General features: G+C 44.8%; 1 protein-coding gene across 2 annotated transcripts in view; it reads right to left on the reverse strand.

Annotated features, from left to right (window-relative positions):
* The window catches only part of xpnpep2 (X-prolyl aminopeptidase (aminopeptidase P) 2, membrane-bound), a 32,136-nt gene extending 23,011 nt beyond the window's left edge, over positions 1–9,125 (reverse strand). For both annotated transcript variants that reach the window (XM_084147035.1, XM_084147034.1), the window contains exons 1-5: positions 8,947–9,125; positions 8,286–8,347; positions 7,685–7,795; positions 7,520–7,583; positions 5,966–6,070 (exon numbers count right to left, since the gene is read on the reverse strand). In XM_084147035.1, the coding sequence (XP_084003161.1) occupies positions 5,966–6,070; positions 7,520–7,583; positions 7,685–7,795; positions 8,286–8,347; positions 8,947–8,995 (391 nt within the window). In that variant the 5' untranslated portion in view covers positions 8,996–9,125. The remainder of the gene's footprint in view (positions 1–5,965; positions 6,071–7,519; positions 7,584–7,684; positions 7,796–8,285; positions 8,348–8,946) is intronic.
* Positions 9,126–22,153: the final 13,028 nt, after the last annotated feature.

Below are 22,153 nucleotides of genomic sequence, written 5' to 3' on the forward strand. Positions count from 1 at the left end.
CCTGCGCCTGATTCCACCACCACACCCACCTACAGCAACACTGACAGAATCACACACCTGCTCGAATGGAATCAGCAGGAGCCGCAGCAGCACAGGCGACGCTGGAGGACAGGGTCCGCGAGCAGAATGACCAGATCCTGCGGATGGGGTCCGCCCTGCAGGAGGTGATCACCACCATCCGAGGCTGGGAGACCCGAGGGACACCTCCACCGCCATCTTCCCTGCCCGCACCATCGGCAAGTCAGCCCATTCCCGCTCCGGAACCCAGAGGAGTTCGACTCTCGCTCCCGAGGGCCTACGATGGGACCGCTGCCGGGTGTCAGGGATTCCTTCTCCAGGTGGAGCTTTACCTGGCCACCGTGCACCCGGCGCCCTCGGGACACGAGAGCGTGTCCGCCCTGATCTCCTGCCTTTCCGGCAAGGCGTTGGAATGGGCCAACGCAGAGTGGAGGAGAATAGACGCTACCACCATCACGTACGACGAGTTCTCCCGCCGCTTCAGGGCGGTGTTTGACCATCCCCCGGAGGGGAAAGCGGCGGGGGAGCGTCTGTTCTGCCTCCGGCAGGGGAAGAGGAGTGCCCAGGAGTTCGCCTTGGAATTCCGTACTCTAGCGGCGGATGCAGGGTGGAATGAGCGGGCCCTCATCGATCACTACCGATGTAGTCTACGTGAGGACGTCCGTAGGGAGCTGGCCTGTAGGGACACCAGCCTCTCGTTCGACCAGTTGGTCGACATGTCCATCAGGCTGGATACCCTGCTAGCTACCCGCGGACGTCCCGAGGGGGGTCCGTCCATTTCACCCTCCAGCGCCTCCGAGCCGTGCCCCATGGAGCTCGGGGGCGCTGGCGCTAGAGAGAGGAGGGGTCGGATTACGAGGGGGTCCATCTCCTGCACCAACTGTGGTCGGGGAGGACACACCGCGGCTAGGTGCTGGGGATGGCCTCCTAGGGGAGAAGACGACAGGTCCCGCACTGGGGAGTCCTTCCAGGTGAGTAGGCGCCCCACTCACCCAGAGCTCTCTGTTGCACACTTCTGTATACCTGTGCGTTTTCCACAGGTAGCACCTCATTCCCAGCATAAGGCGCTGGTAGATTCAGGCGCGGCTGGGAATTTTGTTGATAAGAAATTTTGTTTAGCCTTAGGGATTCCCCTTCTCCCTGTTGACGTCCCCTTCCCCGTTCATGCCCTAGATAGCCGTCCGTTGGGTGCGGGCTTGATCAGGGAGGTCACGGCGCCACTTAGGATGTGTGCGCAGGGGGGTCATCAGGAGATGATCCAGCTATTTCTGATCGACTCGCCTGCGTATCCGGTGGTGCTGGGCATGCCCTGGTTGAGTACCCATAACCCATCTATTTCGTGGCAGGAGAGGGCTCTGATGGAGTGGTCTGCCCAGTGTGTGGGTCGATGTTTAGGCGTTTCCGTAGGGGCTACCTCGGTGGAGAGTCCAAACCAGGTGCCCGCATTGCACGTTCCCCCTGAGTATGGGGATTTGGCTATAGTGTTCAGTAAGTCGAGGGCGACGCAGTTGCCTCCCCATAGGCAGGGAGATTGTGCGATAGACCTCCAGGCAGGAGCTGCGCTCCCACGGAGCCATGTGTATCCTCTGTCTCAGGAGGAGAAGAGAGCTGTGGAGACTTACATAGACGAATCTCTGAGACAAGGATACATACGGCCCTCCACTTCCCCTGCGTCCTCAAGTTTCTTTTTTGTGAAGAAAAAGGATGGTGGGTTACGCCCGTGCATTGATTACCGTGGTCTCAATCAGATCACGGTGAAGTACAGTTATCCACTCCCGCTGATTGCGACCATGACGGAGTCATTGCACGGGGCGCGTTTCTTCACTAAATTAGATCTCAGGAGCGCGTACAACTTGGTGCGCATTAGGGGGGGCGATGAATGGAAGACAGCCTTTAGTACCACCTCGGGCCATTACGAGTATCTTGTCATGCCATACGGGTTGATGAACGCTCCTTCAGTTTTCCAATCATTCGTGGATGAGATCTTCAGGGACATGCAGGGGCAGGGGGTGGTCGTGTACATAGATGACATTCTCGTGTACTCGCCTACCCGAGTCGAGCATGTGGCCCTGGTGCGCCGAGTGTTGCGGAGGCTGTTGGAGCACGACCTGTATGTCAAGGTAGAGAAGTGTCTGTTTTTCCAGGAGTCGGTCTCCTTTTTGGGTTATCAGTTGTCTGCGTCAGGGGTGAAGATGGAGGTAGACCGGGTGTCAGCCGTGCGTAATTGGCAAACGCCAACCACTGTGAAGGAGGTGCAGCAGTTTTTGGGGTTTGCGAATTACTACCGGAGGTTTATCCGGGGTTTTGGACAGGTGGCAGCTCCCATAACGTCTCTTTTGAAGGGGGGTCCGGTGCGTCTGCAGTGGTCAGCCGAGGCGGACAGGGCGTTTGGGAGGCTGAAGGACCTGTTTACCTCGGCCCCGGTGCTGGCGCATCCGGATCCCTCTTTACCATTTCAGGTAGAGGTGGACGCGTCAGAGGCCGGTATAGGAGCCGCGCTTTCGCAACGGTCCGGCGCGCCACCTAAACTCCGCCCCTGTGCTTTTTATTCCAAGAAGCTCAGTCCGGCGGAGCGAAACTATGACGTAGGGGACAGGGAGCTGTTAGCCGTGGTACAGGCCCTAAAGGTGTGGAGGCACTGGCTTGAGGGGGCTCAACACCCTTTCCTCATTTTGACGGACCACCGTAACCTGGAGTACATCCGGGAAACGAGGAGGCTGAACCCTCGCCAGGCGAGGTGGAATATGTTTTTGACCCAGTTCACATTTAAGATCACGTACATCCCTGGGTCACAGAATGGTAAGGCAGACGCACTGTCTCGGCGGTATGACACGGAGGAGAGGTCCGTGGAGCCCACTCCCATACTGCCGGAGTCTTGTCTGGTGGCACCGGTAGTGTGGGAGGTCGATGCTGAACTCGAGCGGGTGTTACGCACCGACCCTAGTCCACCTCAATGCCCGGAGGGTCGGAAGTACGTTCCGCTCGAGGTTCGGGATCGATTGATCTATTGGGCTCACACGTCACCCTCCTCTGGACACCCTGGTATCGGCCGGACAGTGCACTGTCTTAGTGCCAAGTACTGGTGGCCCACGTTGGCGAGGGATGTGAGGGTTTATGTTTCCTCCTGCTCGGTGTGCGCCCAGTATAAGGCGCCTAGACATCTGCCTAGGGGTAAGTTACTACCCCTGCCCGTTCCACAACGACCATGGTCTCAGCTCTCGGTGGATTTCCTCACTGACCTTCCTCCTTCACAGGGGAATACCACTATACTGGTCGTTGTGGACCGGTTTTCTAAGGCCTGTCGTTTGCTCCCTATGCCGGGCCTTCCTACTGCCCTGCAAACTGCCAAAGCACTATTCACCCATGTGTTCCGGCACTACGGGGTACCCGAGGATATTGTGTCTGATCGAGGTCCCCAATTTACCTCCAGAGTCTGGAGAGCTTTTATGGAGCGGTTGGGGGTCTCGGTGAGCCTCACCTCGGGTTACCACCCGGAGAGTAATGGGCAGGTGGAACGTGTAAACCAGGATGTGGGTAGGTTTCTTAGAACATACTGCCAGGACCGTCCGGAGGAGTGGGCAAGGTACGTTCCCTGGGCCGAAATGGCCCAGAATTCCCTACGCCATTCCTCCACTAACCTAACCCCTTTCCAATGTGTGTTAGGTTACCAGCCGGTTCTGGCACCTTGGCAGAAGAGCCAGATCGAGGCTCCTGCGGTGGATGAGTGGGTGCGGCGCTCGGAGGAGACATGGAACGCTGCACACGTCCACCTGCAGCGGGCCCTCCGTCGTCATAAGGCGAGCGCCGATCTCCACCGCAGTGAGGGACCGGTGTACGCACCTGGTGATCGAGTCTGGCTCTCTACCAGAAACCTGCCCCTCCGCCTGCCCTGTCGGAAACTGGGTCGGCGGTTTGTAGGGCCATTTAAAGTCCTGAGAAGATTGAACGAGGTGTGTTACAAATTACAACTACCTGTTGAGTATAAAAGTATTAACCCCTCGTTCCATGTGTCTCTTCTCATGCCGGTGGTAGCTGGCCCACTCCAAGAAAGTGAGATCAGGGAGACTCCTCCGCCCCCATTGGACATCGAGGGGGCACCGGCGTACTCCGTGCGGTCCATCTTGGATTCGAGACGTCGGATGGGGGGTCTCCAATATCTAGTGGAGTGGGAGGGGTACGGCCCGGAGGAACGGTGCTGGGTGCCGAGGAGAGACATTTTGGACCCGTCTCTCCTGACGGAATTCCATCGTGGGCACCCGACGCACCCTGCTCCGCGTCCTCCTGGTCGTCCCCGAGGCCGGAGTCGGCGCACGTCTGGAGCCGCGCGTCAAGGGGGGGGTACTGTCACGGTTTCGGCCGAGGCTGCCTCTCTTCCTTGCTCGGGCAGGCTTCGGCGTTCGTCGTCTCCGGAATACTAGCTGCCACCGTTGCATGTTTCTATGTTCGTTTGCTTTTGTCTGATTGTTGTTACACCTGTTATCGTTTAGTGTAATTAGTGTCCTATAAGTTCTCGTTGTGTTTGTCTAGTGTTGTGTGTGATTGTTTTCACTGTCGTGCGTTTTGCTGGACGTATTACTGTTTGCTCGGTTGAGCTGTTCTCCATTGTGTTTTGGAGTGTTTTGTCGCACCTGTGTAGTGCGCCCTTTTTGTTTTCGCCTGCGTGCGGAGTTTCGCCTTCGGGCTAGTTTGTGCGTTTCTCTTGTGGATATTTCACTAAAGTCTTTGGACTGTACTTCTGCGTCCTGCGCCTGATTCCACCACCACACCCACCTACAGCAACACTGACAATGTTACTGCGTTCTAGGGAGTTTTTCCTAGACACTGTGCTTCTGCGTCTGCATTGCTTGCTCTTTGGGGTTGTAGACTGGGTACAGTTTCTGTAAAGAACTTTGTGCTGCTGATGATGTAAAAAGGGCTTTATAAAATAAATTTGATTGATTAATTGATGGCTTGCATGCCTATCACTGTGTGCTTTCTGTGTGTGTGTTTATGATTGTAATCCCTTTCTCCTTTCGTAGTTCCATTCAGATAGAGATGGGGATTTGAAATGAGAGGAGGAGGCAGACAGGAAAGCAACACAGTCTGCAGCTCTAGTCTAGTCAACACAGTCTGCAGCTCTAGTCTAGGCAACAGTCTGCAGCTCTAGTGGAGTCAACACAGTCTGCAGCTCTAGTCTAGTCAACAGTCTGCAGCTCTAGTCTAGTCAACACAGTCTGCAGCTCTAGTCTAGTCAACAGTCTGCAGCTCTAGTGGAGTCAACACAGTCTGCAGCTCTAGTCTAGTCAACACAGTCTGCAGCTCTAGTCTAGACAACACAGTCTGCAGCTCTAGTCTAGTCAACAGTCTGCAGCTCTAGTCTAGTCAACAGTCTGCAGCTCTAGTCTAGTCAACACAGTCTGCAGCTCTAGTCTAGTCAACAGTCTGCAGCTCTAGTCTAGACAACACAGTCTGCAGCTCTAGTCTAGTCAACAGTCTGCAGCTCTAGTCTAGACAACACAGTCTGCAGCTCTAGTCTAGTCAACACAGTCTGCAGCTCTAGTCTAGTCAACAGTCTGCAGCTCTAGTCTAGACAACACAGTCTGCAGCTCTAGTCTAGACAACACAGTCTGCAGCTCTAGTCTAGTCAACAGTCTGCAGCTCTAGTGGAGTCAACACAGTCTGCAGCTCTAGTCTAGTCAACACAGTCTGCAGCTCTAGTCTAGACAACACAGTCTGCAGCTCTAGTCTAGTCAACAAAGCCTGCAGCTCTAGTCTCTTTTTTGCAATACAGTCTCATGCACACAAACTACACACACAAACAACATGTTAATGTTTTTAAATGTATGTAAATTCTAAAGTATTTTGTCTGTAATGTATTTTCCGTTAAATATCGGACCCCAGTAAGACTAGCTATTGCCATTGACATCGGCTAATAGAGATCCTAATAAATCAAATCAAATCATCTTACCATCTCTCTCCAGCTCCCAGTTGCAGTCCATTTGGCGTTCAGCCTGGACCCAGTAGCGACTGTCTGTCCAGAGGACCGCCTTGTTCAGGGTCACCACTGCTGTGCCTGGGGAGGGAGGGTTACATTACACATCATGGAGGGTTGTGTTCAGTTTGAATGATGCATGGCTGTGTGGTCATCTCAGAGTTAAGAGTACTTACATGACAAGTACGTACCAGAGGGACGTACAACAGTACCAATGATCACAAAATGTACCAAATCATTCAAGGAATTTTCATAACACAATCATAACAGCTTTGTAATAGTGGTGTTGACCTCTATTTATATATCGCAAACTGCCAGACTCAGACTAATCTGAACATCTGCCAGATAAAAAAAAAATACTATAAAATTGCTTGTCTTATTCTCAGGGGAGAAATTCTAACTGTGCTTGGAATGATCTATTAATCTGCCTGAGCTCTAGCACAGAAATGGCATTGATCATCCGTTTATGTCAGTGCAATAGTCCAGGAATAGATCTCCCCATCAATCTGTCCAACCTGGACTCAAGGGTAGACTTAACATAGTATACGTAAATCTGTCTCCCTCCATTTAGTATGGTATCTATTAATTTGTGGATGTCCATCATCCATTTCATTTGATATTTTACGAATTAAAATTCGTATGATATGTTACGAATTGCAATTTGTACAATATGTTACGAATTTGCAATACATATGATATGTTACGAATTCCAAGTTGTTGTTGCTAATGTTAGCTAGGTTTCTAAAGCTAACGTTAGCTAGGTCGCTAATGTTATCTAGGTGGCTAAAGCTAACGTTAGCTAGGTTGCTAATGTTAGCTAGGCAAGGGGTTAAGGTTAGGGTTAAGGTTAGGAGTTAGGTTAAAGGGTTAAGGTCAGGGGAAGGGTTAGCTAACATGCTACGTAGTTGGAAAGTAGCTAAAAAGTAGTAAGTAGTTGCTAATTTGCTCAAGTTGTTCGTGATGAGATTCGAACACACAACCTTTGGGTTGCTAGATGTTCGCGTTATACACCCACCTATCAACCCCGACCCACCACCCTCCTTTCATTTTTGCCTTAAGAACCTTTTGTCTTATGTAACGATACCAAATGTAACATATCATACTAATTTCAGTGTCCCGGATTTGAGTTTACTATGTTACTTCTAGTCTATGAGACCAGGCTGATCGGTCTATGGAAGCTCCCTGATTCACAGCTCATCTGTCACTCATCAATGGTTCTGTGAGGGTGGGGGAGGGGGCAGGGAGCTGATGGATGTGAGAAGGAGAAGCAATGAAGATGGAGGAGTGGAAGAGAGGGTAGGAGGAGTGGAGGACAGGGGAGGAATGACTGTGGGACTAGGAGGTAGGAGAGGGGAGAGGAGGAGGAGGGGGGGTGAGAGATGAACTGAGAAGTAGAGGTGAGGTGAATGGGAAGGACTAAAACTGAGACAAGAGGAGATGAAGGGGGTGTGGTATTTTAGAACTGAGGGGAGGAGAAGTAGGAGAGGAGGGGAGAAAAAAGAAGGGAGGAAAGGACATAGAGATACCTACCTGCAGAGCCTGTGAAGCCCGTCATAAAGGCCATCCGTGCATCACGTGGGGCAATGTACTCACTCTGTAGGAGATACACATGTTGTCAGCACCACACACAACACATACACACACACTTGGTCACCATGCACACACACATGCGTACACACACACACACACTCCTACCAGGTGAGCGTCTGTCCCAGGGATGATATAGGCAGAGACATTGAGAGAACTCATAGCCTCCCTCAAGGCCTGCAGCCGTAGGGTAGTGTTGACCACGGTGGAAGGCAGGTACTGGAACAAACAGTAGACAGGGTCAGAGGGCTGAATTCCAACCATAAAATCTGTGTGAATCGCCTATTGACATGAATGCATGATTGACGTGATTGTCAGAGTCACGATGAGTGGATTTCTCAGACTGAATGAGTAAAGTAAAACAACAGCGAAATTGAGCGATATTTAGTGTAGATTCATTGGCCCGTATTCATAAACCGTTTCAGAATAGAAGTGCTGATCTACGATTCGTTTTTTTGGATAATAAATAATAATTAATCAAATTATATGGACAGGGAGGAGTCTCTTTATAAATATGGGCCCAGGCTAATTATGCCAATGAGTGAAACTAAGAGTTGTAAAAGCAGGGTTGCATACTGTGTGTCTGACCTGATTATATATTCACTGACCTGACACTCATTCACTACACTTTTATTTGAGTCCCCAGAAGGGACATGGTATACAAAGACACATGGTGTAACAGCACTACATCTGACCTAGATCATCATACCGGTGGGATTTTAGAGCAGTTCCTCTCAGACCCAACATCAGCACGAATGACATTCCAGCTTCCTGAAATGAGAAAAAAACAAATGAGGAAGAGACCTTGGAAAGTGACAATTATACTGCTGTGTAAGCACATTCCTAGATCAATGTTGAGTACTGTTGTTGTTCAGTCACTGATTTTATCAGACATTATAGTAAGCGCTGGGATTTGTCCCCCAAAATCAATGTAACTTCATCCAGGGGCAAATGAGGACTAAATGCAATGGTGAGAAAATGCCAAATTGTAGAAGCTCTGCAAGTAGACAAAGAAGAGAGCAGCCAGCCAAATCGTGTAGAATAACTTTCATAAAATCACAGTGCAACACGATAGTACTCTCAAACAAGACAATAGAAGCAATCAAAAGATTGACTTCTAAACAACATTTCAGAATGCATAATCATTGATAGAGTGTCATTCTCATTAGATTCATTCTCAGGCAAATTCCATGCAAAGATATTCCAATGAATAATACAACAGGCATGACACAAACAGCAGATGGCAAATTCTAATGTACCCTTTACCAACCAAAAGCCTCTCGCATAGCCTTTCGCACAGAAATCATGCACTGTGCACTTATTAATATGGATACATCAATCATCACATGAAGTTAGAACTAAACTTTTACCTCCAAGTGCCAGAAGAGTGCCAACCAGGAGCCAGTCAGAAAAGGGCATCTTGGCACAAAACTGTCTGCCACCAGCGATTCCACAGAGAGAGTGATGGCTATGCCTGTGCTCCTGCGTGAATGTACTGTATGTGAGACAGGTGTGTGTATCGGTGTGTGTGTCAGTGTCTGTGAGTGTGTTGCCACGTCTCTCTCTCTCTCTCTCTCTCTCTCTCTCTCTCTCTCTCTCTCTCTCTCTCTCTCTCTCTCTCTCTCTCTCTCTCTCTCTCTCTCTCTCTCTCTCTCTCTCTCTCTCTCTCTCTCTCTCTCTCCTCCCTCTCTCTCTCGCTATGATACACCAAGTACTATCCCCTCTTCTGATAGAGATCAACCACATCAGCTTAAAGGGTGGATCTTTGGCTGAGGTATGGATCTCTTTTCTCCATGCCATAAAATCTCTTTGCTCCATGCCATAAAAACCAGTGTGTCATATTGCTGCTGGTGCTCAGCTGCAATGCTTGTTGCCCTTCTCTCTAAGCAGTCCGAGGCATATAAAACAAGATTCCCTTCAGGCTTCCCTTTTATTGTATTTCCTGGTTAGAAATAACAGAATTAATAGAAGAACCTGATAACACAGGCATTTATTATATTTAATACAGGTGGTCTCTTGAAAGAAAATCTATTTTGCAATAGAGGTATGTTCTGCACGAGATACCCAAGCCTTGCTGCATTTAATAGTGCAGCACTGTGGTCATCCGTCACAGGGCTCCTGGATTCATGCCTCTCACACACACAGCCATTTTATCTTGTTTTTCACTCCTGCCATTGAGATGGGAGCCACCTATAGGCTCCAGTACACAGCCAACACATGCCATGAAGGTGCATGCAACATAATGAGTGTGTATGTGTGCGTGTCCGTCTGTGTGCAGTACGTGCGCAGATTCACAGACACAAGACCACTTCAGGTCATTCCTCCTAGGTCTCAGTGGAAAACATAGGCGACTAGTCAGTGTTCGATTTCTACAACCTCTCTCGCCTATGATGTGAGCAGAGGGCATAGGAGAGAGGACAGGAGATGTTAGGGGAGAGGAGACTCTATTAGACTGTTCCATTCCATTGCCTGAACAGAACCATTCAGGGGACTCCTCAGCTCCCCGGCCAATTACTGCTTAGCAACAGCGACACCTCCAAAGCCCACAAGGAAGATCTACTGTTAAGGTTATGGAAATCAGGGGTGTATTCATTAGTACACACCATAGCAAACAGTAGCACACAACATTTTGCAACTGAATACATATTGCGACGTAATCAATAGTTTCTTGTTATTGGACACGTTAAGATAGTATTCCTTGATGTAGCCGTAGCCGCTGCCTAATGAACATGACCCTGGAGAACCACATATCTACGGTCCACTTTGAGTGACTAGGTCTACACTGTGGGTGAGGTTGCTAATGGAGCGCTGTTAAGTTAAAGATTAACTTGTGAAGCTCAGCTGCACTTCAGCCTTTGATCAAAATAGCCTCTATCGGAGCAGGGAGGCGGAGTTATGAAATGCAGCTGTTAATGTTTGGCCAATGGCCAACATCTGCTGTGTACTGGGAAAGATCATTACTGGCCAATAAAAACACACAGAGAGCACAGAAGTTTTACCATTGCTCAACAATTAAACACACAATAACATAGGCAGACATCAACCTGCCCACAACAGCATCATGCAATTTGTGATGAAAACTGAATGTGATATATATAAATGCCTGTATATATATATATATATATATATATATATATATATATATATATATATATATATATATATACAGTATATATATATAAAGTAATTTAGCTAATGACAATTGTATCAACACAGAGAGACAAGTGATCCATTAAGCTACCAGAAGGGGGCACATTTGCTCCATAAGTGTTTCATGCAGAGCACCTAAATCACTTAAAGTTTTTTCTTGTTACTTCATCACATTATGATAAATATAACTTTATAGCCTATTTAATGTTATGTTGGCATGCTTTTCTCTAATGTGTGGCTGGGTTGTCTTTATTTGCAGTGTATTACAGTGATTAGCCTATATGCCGATACAGCCCTTTTAATGCGTGTTGTAATGTGTTATAATGTGTGTTGTGACGTGCCCAGCAGTTTCCATGAACTGATAACACATCAGATCTGAATGCTCTCAGACAGAGCTATTGGAGCCACCAGTGTCTCTGATGTAAGACTTTATGGCTTAATAAGAGCAAAACTCAGTGGATGACTCTTAATCTATAATGAGCGTCTGCTAAATGATGCAAATGTAAATGTAAATAAAGAGGGAATATGGAGCCTTGTGTTTCCATCTGAACAGAGCAGACTACACTCAGGGATTCTGTCTGTCTGTGTGTGTGTGTGTGTGTGTGTGTGTGTGTGTGTGTGTGTGTGTTTGTCACCATCGTGGCCATTCGAAACAAATGCGCAGGCATCGATGTGGCCGGAAGGAGGGAGTTGTATGATTCTGTATGACAAGAAGCTGCCAAGTGGGGAATCGTAGGTGGCTCATTTCAGCTTGTTGTGTCTTGTTATTGATACCATGTCTTGTTTTGAGGTGTTTTGACTGATGTCATGTCTATGCTAATATGGCTAAAAATCGCTAGCTAGCTAACCAATAACGGTAACAATGTATTTGAGAGACAACAAGTGTTCATTGTGCAAATGTATTTATGTTTTCAATAAACATTTGGAGACAAAATATAGTTTACATGTTGTCAACAGTCTAATCCAACCCTGTCTGTTTTGCCCCAGAGTTGCGCACGCGTCACTTTCGTTGCTAAACAACCAACCATTCTATAGTCTCTCTATTTACTTACTGTCTCAGCCTGGTCTCAGAGCAAAACGTATTATATTTTACATGCCACTCCATTTAGTATGATATGTTATGTTTGGTATGGACAGTAGGTTGCTTAAGATTAATGAAATAAAATGAACCTCATAAAATGTTACCTGTAATGCACATCTCCTGTAGCTTAACAGTCTCCTTATTTTCATACTGTACCTAAATTGTAAGGGTTGGATTTGCACTAAACCATTTTATATGTCAGCACTTAAAAGGCATGTACAGTCGTGGTCAAAGGTTTTGAGAATGACACAAGTATTGGTCTTCACAAAGTTCGCTGCTTCAGTGTTATGAGATATTTTTGTCAGATGTTACTATGGTATACTGAAGTATAATTACAAGCATTCCATAAGTGTCAAAGGCTTTTATTGACAATTACATTAAGTTTATGCAAAGAGTCAATATTTGCAGTGTTGACCCTTCTTTTTCAAGACCTCTGCAATCCGCCCTGGCATGCTGTCAATTAACTTCTGGGCCACATCCTGACTGATGGCAGCCCATTCTTGCATAATCAATGCTTGGAGTTTGTCAGAATTTGTGGGTTTTTGTTTGTCCACCCGCCTCTTGAGGATCGACCACAAGTTCTCAATGGGATTAAGTTCTGGGGAGTTTCCTGGCCATGGACCCAAAATGTTGATGTTTTGTTCCCCGAGCTACTTAGTTATCACTTTTGCCTTATGGCAAGGTGCTCCATCGTGCTGGAAAAGGCATTGGTCGTCACCAAACTGTTCTTGGATGGTTGGGAGAAGTTGCTCTCGGAGGATGTGTTGGTACCATTCTTTATTCATGGCTGTGTTCTTAGGCAAAATTGTGAGTGAGCCCACTCCCTTGACTGAGAAGCAACCCCACACATGAATGGTCTCAGGATGCTTTACTGTTGGCATGACACAGGACTGATGGTAGCGCACACCTTGTCTTCTCCGGACAAGGTGTTTTCCGGATGCCCCAAACAATCGGAAAGGGGATTCATCAGAGAAAATGACTTTACCCCAGTCCTCAGCAGTCCAATCCCTGTACCTTTTGCAGAATATCAGTCTGTCCCTGATGTTTTTCCCGGAGAGAAGTGGCTTCTTTGCTGCCCTTCTTGACACCAGGCCATCCTCCAAAAGTCTTCGCCTCACTGTGCGTGCAGATGCACTCACACCTGCCTGCTGCCATTCCTGAGCAAGCTCCGATCCCGCAGCTGAATCAACTTTAGGAGACGGTCCTGTCGCTTGCTGGACTTTCTTGGGTGCCCTGAAGCCTTCTTCACAACAATTGAACCTCTCTCCTTGAAGTTCTTGATGATCCGATAAATGGTTGATTTAGGTGAAATCTTACTAGCAGCAATATCCTTGCCTGTGAAGCCCTTTTTGTGCAAAGCAATGATGACGGCACGTGTTTCCTTGTAGGTAACCATGGTTAACAGAGGAAGAACAATGATTTCAAGCACCACCCTCCTTTTAAAGCTTCCAGTCTGTTATTCTAACTCAATGAGCATGACAGAGTGATCTCCAGCCTTGTCCTCGTCAACACTCTCACCTGTGTTAACGAGAGAATCACTGACATGATGTCAGCTGGTCCTTTTGTGGCAGGGCTGAAATGCAGTGGAAAAGTTTTTTGGGGAATAAATTCATTTTCATGGCAAAGAGGGACTTTGCAATTAATTGCAATTCATCTGATCACTCTTCATTACATTCTGGAGTATATGCAAATTGCCATCATAAAAACTGAGGCAGCAGACTTTGTGAAAATTAATATTTGTGTCATTCTCAAAACATTTGACCACGACTGTACAGAATGGTTTGCCTCGTATACATTGTCTACTGGTATCATTTTAAACTGAGAACATATAGCTCAACATGTAAACAATGTGTGAGTTTAACTATTCTCTGATTCAGATGACAGATGCCCATAAGGCCAGTAATACCATCATACTGTAGGCCTATGGCTGCATTGGAGATGCATGCCATATGACAAGCTGCAAAATGGATTCACATAGCTGATATACTGAGAGAGAGAGAGAGTGACAATCAAATAAAACAGATTTTACAACTAGACAAAAAGGAAATGTTCATTTGAGAATACAGCACAGAAACACAGACACATTAGAGACAGAACCAATTCCCATCTTTATTGCAGGATTGTGATATGTGATTAATCAACATTGACACTAGTCAATTTGAATAATAGTTGAACAATTAAAACAAGTTCAAACACTTCAAAGAAGCAACACTTTATCACTTCAAAATGTACAAATAAGCTAACTCCTATGTAAAGATTAGACATCTTAGTCTAAACAACAATAGATCATTGAGTAGTAACAAGTAGGTTATTATTACTAAAGCATAATTTCAGATTAACAAAAAAACCTCCATACCAGCGGTGGCCAACCTTGCTCCACTGATCCCTGATCTACTGGGTGAGCAGACTTCTATTTCAGCCCAGCAATAGCACACTTGATTATCAACTCATTAGATTTGATAAGTTGAATCAGGTGTGTTATTGCCGGGCTGAAACAGAACCCTGTACATCCAGCAGACCTCCAGCAGGGTTGGTCTGCTCCAATTGTAATAGGTTTATACATTGTGTGTGATATTTAGCTAATATTTTTGTATACAACAATTGCTAACATAGGTAGGCCTACACATATAACCCATGGCATATAGGATATACACTTAGTCTCTAGGGACATTCATTGGGACCTCTCTCTTCATCAGCAAACATGCTTTCACAGTTTTTCCATAGCTGAGGACAGAAAACATCACAAAGAAACAGGCTTCATTATACTTAAACAGCACTGAATATTATGTTGCTATTATCTATCTGTCCTCAAAGTTTTCCCATCTAGGGACTGGAACTGTAGAACCTCCCACAAAATGACCTGCCCTGTCCAGTAGATAGCCTAGGCAGCCGATCGTGCAGATCTAGCTTGGCTGCCTAGGCTATCCAGTAGCCTACATGCTCCTTTTACTGTACTACTATGGCTGAACCTGTAAAACAACACATTTCACTGCACCTCTCTGGTGTATGTGACAATAAAACATATGATATACAGACAGCTGGAGCTGCAATTTCACCGTCTTCCATGGCTGTTATCTACACGTTTATAATTTACAATGATTACATCAAGATAGCTAGCTGATTACATTTAATTAACTTAGCTAAACAGTGTGTAAAGTTATCTAGCTCGCTAGCTAGCAGCTCAGTTGAGTTAGCCTACAAATTGGCCTACTGTAGCCATAGTTTTTTAAAACATTTTAAAAATGTATTCGCTTACTTGAATAGGTTCTCCCATTGACTCCATTTTTGGGATCCTTACAAAAACAAAATAATGGGCAATATTTTCGGTGGTAACAAAGCACAGCCAGCAGCCATGTGGATGAATGGAGACAAGGAAAAAAGTGTGTTTGTCACCAGAGCAGTTTAGAACATGTTTGACGTTGGACTTTACCAATGTAATTCACTTTCAATTTCAATAAACTGTCGGCCCCACTTGCAGACTGTCGGCCCCACTTGATAACTTGAAAACTAGCACTTGACACTAGCATAGGCAACAACTACCAGGACAGAAAAGAGTGACGCAAATAACAAACACGGGGGAGGGCTCTTGAAATGTAACATCCAATCAAAATCTTGCCGCTGGGAGGTTTTTGCAATACAAACTTCTCCTGACCTCCAAGGGAGGTGTGACAACGATGTGATTTTTGAGGTATGGCGACGCGAGACTATCCCTAACCTAAAGTAGCATATCATACTAAAGCAGTCGAACATAACATAACATACAAAAGCAGTTGAATGTAATATATCATTCTAAACGGGTCAAATGCAATCAAGACGTAGGATACTATGTGGTACTGTAGGCCAATGTAATGGAACCTAACGTAAAGTAACATATCATACTAAATGGAGTGGCATGGATTTTAGTAAAATACAATACATTTTGCTCTGAGACCAGGTTGACTGTCTAATCATGATAATTGAAGCCAAAAAGGTAAAACATTCAAAGACAAGGTAATGTAGACAACCCTTCTACCTGACCCTCTCCCAGAGTTATTACCTGCAGTGATAATCAGCCATAAACAATTGAATGGGACATGTATGGCAGTATTTGTGTTATGCTTATAGCCATTCCATTACCTGACCAGAGGGTGGCACATTTGCACCATACTTGTTTCACACATAAAAAGAAACACAGTGAGAATAACGCGTTTCATCCTACTTGCTTTATTTTAAAAAATGTATAATGAATTTGTATTTAATGCAAAGGGAGCAAACGAGTTTAATGGTAATGAGGGGAAAATGCATTTCCAAAAAGGTCAACCGGTCAGCTCTGCCTCAGTTGTTAGACTCACATAATCAATGAAACAGGTTGAAATGACCTGCCTCTACCTAAAAACAGTAGGGGGTGCTACCTATCAACCTACCTATCAACCTACCTACCTGCTATTAATAAATGGTAGCCCTGGCAACGGCTCCCTGTGTTAAGTGGGTGAGTCGGAATAGCTAGCTAGTGCAGGCACAGGGGAGGGCAAGGGACTGAGATGCCACAGGCACCTAGTGTACTGTAAGACCCAGCATGGCCACTTGCTAGCAATGCCAGGGATTCAGTTTCATTCTAACGCCATTGAAACCAGCTCAGCCTAAAGGAAACTGGCAAATGTCTATGGAGGAGACACTGAAAACAAAACAGGGCAATAAATCTGTAATCGCCAACAATGCTGGTACCATATCTTTGCTTGTAGCTTTCAACACTAGCTATAACGAGGAGATAGGCCTACAGTCTAACTTGCACATACTCCAGACTTCGGAGGCATGAGGGTTGTAAGGGGATGCAGGAAGGCTGAGGGGACAGACATTGAGTTGTTTAGCCTGGACCTTAGTCTCTCCACAGTCCTCCACCCTGGGTGTCCTAACCAATACACACTGTCTTGGTATAGAGATGTTGGGATGTAATTGTTGTTGTGGTAAAAATTCCTCTATCCCTGTGGGATTTATATTTTAAATGTGACCATTTTTTTTATTTTAAGCAACAGTGGCTGTTTGGGTCCTGTCAACGGAATATAAATCAGAGACAGAGTCACAGACAGTAGACGCCATGGAGCGCCCCTGCTTCTCTTTCTGACCTACAGGAATCAACGACCATCGTAAACCTCTGAAATATAGCATTTAACATGGGTAGAGGGAAAGAGAGAGTGATGAGTGTGTGTGTGTGTGTGTGTGTGTGTGTGTGTGTGTGTGTGTGTGTGTGTGTGTGTGTGTGTGTGTGTCAGTATGTGAAAGATAATCAGATACAGAGAGAGAAATACAGATGCAGAGAGAGAGAGAGAGAGAGAGAGAGAGAGAGAGAGAGAGAGAGAGAGAGAGAGAGAGAGAGAGAGGCAATACAACTCCTCTTATGCATAGACCAGCATCAATTTCAAGTTGGTCTATGCTGCCCAACCAGCATGGTCTAGCTGGTCAAAATGGTCTGATCAGCATGGTCTAGCTGGTTATGTTGGCCGACTAGCTGGGCAAGCTGGTGGTGCTGGTGACCAGCTCATGCTGGTATGCTGGTGATGCTGGTATGCTGGTGACCAAGCTGGTCCATGCCTGTCTAGCTGGTCAAGCTGGTCTGACCAGCATGGTCTAGCTGGCAAAACCGTACCCATCATTATCATATTTCTCAGCATGCTCTATTGTAGTTAGATTTTTAGAATTGTTTGTTTCATTATTTTGTGTTTTGATTGATTAATCTTATGCTACACAAAGCTAAATAACATACTTTTTCCTAAACTAATCTAATCTGTTAGTTGGACTTATTGCACCCGTTACTGAAATGGTTGTTCCAGTTTAGATGGTGGTAGTCTCATTTATTCATCTTTCTTGCCCTAGCAGTTATTCTGAATGCAGGTTGTGGGTGAATAAAAGTTCTGTCAGATATCCCCAATAGGATTCCAATAGGATTTCAACATTTTTGAAAGCCAGCATAATGTGACTTGCAGGCCTGATGTGGCCACTGTATTAGGGAAAAACTAGGCCTTCAAAGTAAGGCCTTATGATATATGTAATGTATTGTCTTAAAGGGCTGAACTTACTGATTTAGCCTGGGTTTCAATCATACTGAGAACGAGATTCGGGTCTTGGAAGCGTGCTTTGATGTGGGTGTCTCTTGTTTGTGTGTGTTCGTACGTGGGAAGCGTTTGTACATTCACTCTGCCAAAACAGTACGCAGTTACAGTCACTCACCCTTCTAGATAACTTGAAACAGTCTAACCAGACCTGGTGTCTGGAAATAGACTAGGCTAGCTAGCAAGCTAGCCAGCGACCGTGGCAAAATTGGTTTGACTTTGGATAGCCCATCTGTGGGGCTAGTTAGTGACGTCAACATATTACACAATGTAAATGGGACTATATACCTTTTAGTTCTCATAAAAATGTTTTCAATATTTGTATATGAATTTCTACAATTTATAGTTGGTCATTTACATTTTGAGCTATTTAATATGATTTATATTGTCTCATGTACTTTGTGTAATTTACTGATGGTCCCTAACTAGCCCCATATGGATATCCAAAATCAAAACAAATTTACCATGGTCAGTGTGCAGGGGCCTGATTTATAAACTGTGCGAACGTAGAAAATCTACCCCAAAATGTGCGTGTGCCAGTTTTCACACAACAGTTGCCATTTCTAAAATGTATATTTAAGTTGACGTTAGAATGTGCTCACCTCCCCACAGACCATGCGTACCACATCTGCTAGTGGTTGAAATATTGTATTGCAAGCTGGCAACTACAGGTAAAATACTGCCAAGTAATGCCAAAATAAAGGAAACGCCAACATAAAGTGTCTTAATAGGGCGTTGGGCCACCACGAGCCAGAACAGATTCAATGCACCTTGGTAGGCTTGGGCGGTATCCGTATATATACTGTATACAGGGGTATTTGTAAATAACCACGGGATGGTTTTCAATACCGTCAATACCGTTGAAACTATTTATTTGAATTTTGTTATAAATGTGAATATTTGTAGCTACTTTTTAAGTAAATACCTGCAGTCAACTTGTGCAATACGTTAGTAGATAAAGCAGATCGCGTTCTTCATTTCACCTGTCACATACTTGCAAATATAAGCAACCATTTAAATGTAAACATTTACCAGACGCTCTTATTAAAAGCAACTTTCAGTAGTGAATGCATACATTTTCATACTGGTCCCCCGTGGGAATCAAACCCACATCGCTGGTGTTGCAAGCGCAATGCTCTACCAACTGAGCCACACTGGACCCATTTACTCTGGCTCAAAATGTGTATCAGCCAGTTAAAATCATTAATTTACTTGCTGGTGAAAAAAACGCTAAATTGTAGCTAGTCCCATCAGATAACATGGCACATATTAGCCCTATGCTAACCTCACCAGGTGGCAGTGATTATATCCTGGAGCTAATTCTTCATCAGCCAATTACAAATGTTGACATAGATGGATGTGAACAAACACTTTTCCAGAAGAGCGTTTATCGTTCTACAGTACACCTGTCAATCAACTGATCAATGCATCCTAATGCACGCTGTAGGCCTATTAATAAGGTGTTAACACAAGATCAGTCAGTACTTTCAGGGTTTGTTCATTGTCATAGTAACAACTGCAAATAATACTTAACAGTGCCTTCAGAAAGTATTCACACCCCTTGACTTTTACAGCCTGAATTTAAAATGGATTACATTGAGATTTTGTGTCACTGGCCTACACACAATACCCCATAATGTCGAAGAGGAATTACGTCTTTAGAAATGTATACACATTTTTTAAAAATTAAAAGCTGAAATAAGTATTCAACCCCTTTGTTATGGCAAGCCTAAATAAGTTCAGGAGTAAACATTTGTTTAACAAGTCACATAATACTGTGTGCAATAAAAACGATGTGTGCTATAATGGTGTTTAACATGATTTTTGAATGACTACCTCATCTCTGTACCCCACACATACAATTTGATCTGTAAGGTCCCTCAGTCGAGCACTGAATTTCAAACACAGATTCAACCACAAAGACCAGGAAAGTTTTCTAATGCCTCTCAAAGAAGGGCACCTATTGGTAGATGGGTCAAAAAAAAAAAAAGCAGACACAGAATATCCCTTTGAGCATGGTGAAGTTATTCATTACACTTTAGATGGTGTATCAATACACCCAGTCACTACAAAGAAACCGCTCAGGGATTTCACCATGAGGCCAATGGTGAAAACAGAGGATGGATCAACAACATTGTAGTTACTCCACAATACTAAACCTAAATGACAATGTCTGTACAGAATACAAATATTCCAAAACATGCATCCTGTTTGCAATAAGGCACTATAGTAAAACTGCAAAAGAAAATGGCAAAGAAAATAACTTTATGTCCTGAATACAAGCATTATGTTTGGGGCAAATCCAACAGAACACATCACTGAGTACCACTCTTCATATATTGAAGCATGGTGGTGGCTGCATCATGTTATGGGTATGTTTGTCATCGGCAAGTACTAGGGAGTTTTTTAGGATAAAAATAAACGGAATAGAGCTAATCACAGGCAAAATCCTAGAGGAATACCTGGTTCAGAGAGAGAGACGGAGAGAGACTGGGAGACAGGACAATAACCCACAACACAAGGCCAAATATACACTCAAGTTACTTACCAAAACGACATTGAATGGTACTGAGTGGCCTAGTTATAGTTCTGACTTAAATCGGCTTTAAAATCTATGGCAAGACTTGAAAATGGCTGTCTAGCAACGATCAACAACCAACTTGACAGAGTTTGAAGAATTATAATGTGCAAATATTGTACAATCCAGGTATGCAAAGCTCTTAGAGACTTACCCAGAAAAACGCACAGCTGTAATCGCTGCCAAAGGTGATACTAATATGTATTGACACAGGGGTGTGAATACTTATGTAAGTACAAAAACAAAAATTTGAAAATGTCTTCACTCACTACTGTAAGTCGCTCTGGACAAGAGCATCTGCTAAATCATGGTGATCTTAGGCTGCTCGGCCATGAAAACCCATTTCATGAAGCTCCCGATCAACAGTTCTTGTGCTGACGTTGCTTCCAGAGGCAGTTTGGAACTTGGTAGGGAGTGTTGCAACCGAAGACAGATGATTTTCACGTGCTACGCGCTTCAGCACTCGGCGGTCCCGTTATGTGAGCTTGTGTGGCCTACCACTTCACCGCTGAGCCGTTGTTGCTCCTAGATGTTTCCACTTCACAATAACAGGCATTTTGCGAACTGACTTGTTGGAAAGGTGGCATTCTATGACGGTGCCATGTTGAAAGTCACTGTGCTCCTCAGTAAGGCCATTCTACTGGCAATGTTTGTCTATGGAGATTGCATGGCGGTGTGCTCGATTTTATACACATGTCAGCAATTGGTGTTTCACTAATTTGAAGGGGTATTTCACATACTTTTGGCCATGAAAAAAAATCTAAAAACATGTTTTCACTTTGTCATAATGGGGTATTGTGTGTAGATGGGTGAGCAAAAAATCTATTTAATCCATTTTGAATTCAGGCTGTAACAACGAAATGTGGAATAAGTCAAGGGGTATGAATACTTTTTACAATGAAAAATAATATAAACGCTTGTATTTACATGAAGCAATTCAACAGCAAACGCAATTTAGCCTGCTCATCTTTTTTTGTGTTTGTTTTTTAAGTGACTGAGATTCTGTTTGTAATGAAAAGCTCTCTAAATCAATCAATTTTAATTATTACTATTATCATTAATGGTTGTCAATTATTTTTTTTAAATGTTTTTCACTGTGCTCATCTCTCTGTCTATGCTGTGCAACTATTTGCAGTGCAATAGTGCAACAATGTTATCATAACCGACCGAAGTGATCACACCAATGCGCTTTCTCTCCTCAACTTTAATTTGGCCTATGCTGCAGCCTTGTTTTACATACACCAATAAGCACAAGCTTCGTTCCTCAAATAGGCTATTAGGCATAATATAATTTATTTTAACAAAAATCTCCTATAGCTTTTATGATGCTCTCTAGGTAAACACAAAATGGATGAATTCTGTTCAGTTTGCTCAGATCAGTCCTAACAGTCTATGTGATATATTACAGTATCGCATCATACCAACAGCATAGCTTTTCCTGGGATTTCACGAGAAGAGGAATAGTCTATTACCCACGGGAATAGCTGGAAGAGAGAGGATATAGCCTATGTGTAGCCGGAGTAAGAAGCTATTAGCTAGATATTAGGCCAAAATATTAGGGCTATAAATATTTACTTGTCAAAGTGAAAAAAAAGTGAACAGATTATGAAATTGCAGATCACCTCCAGGCTGCGCTCTGCAGGCACGCAAAGTTCCACTAGGCTATTGAATAGGCTGACGTT

Source organism: Coregonus lavaretus (genome assembly GCF_964263955.1).
Source record: "Coregonus lavaretus genome assembly, chromosome: 29".
In the NCBI taxonomy this organism is placed as follows: Eukaryota; Metazoa; Chordata; class Actinopteri; order Salmoniformes; family Salmonidae; genus Coregonus; species Coregonus lavaretus.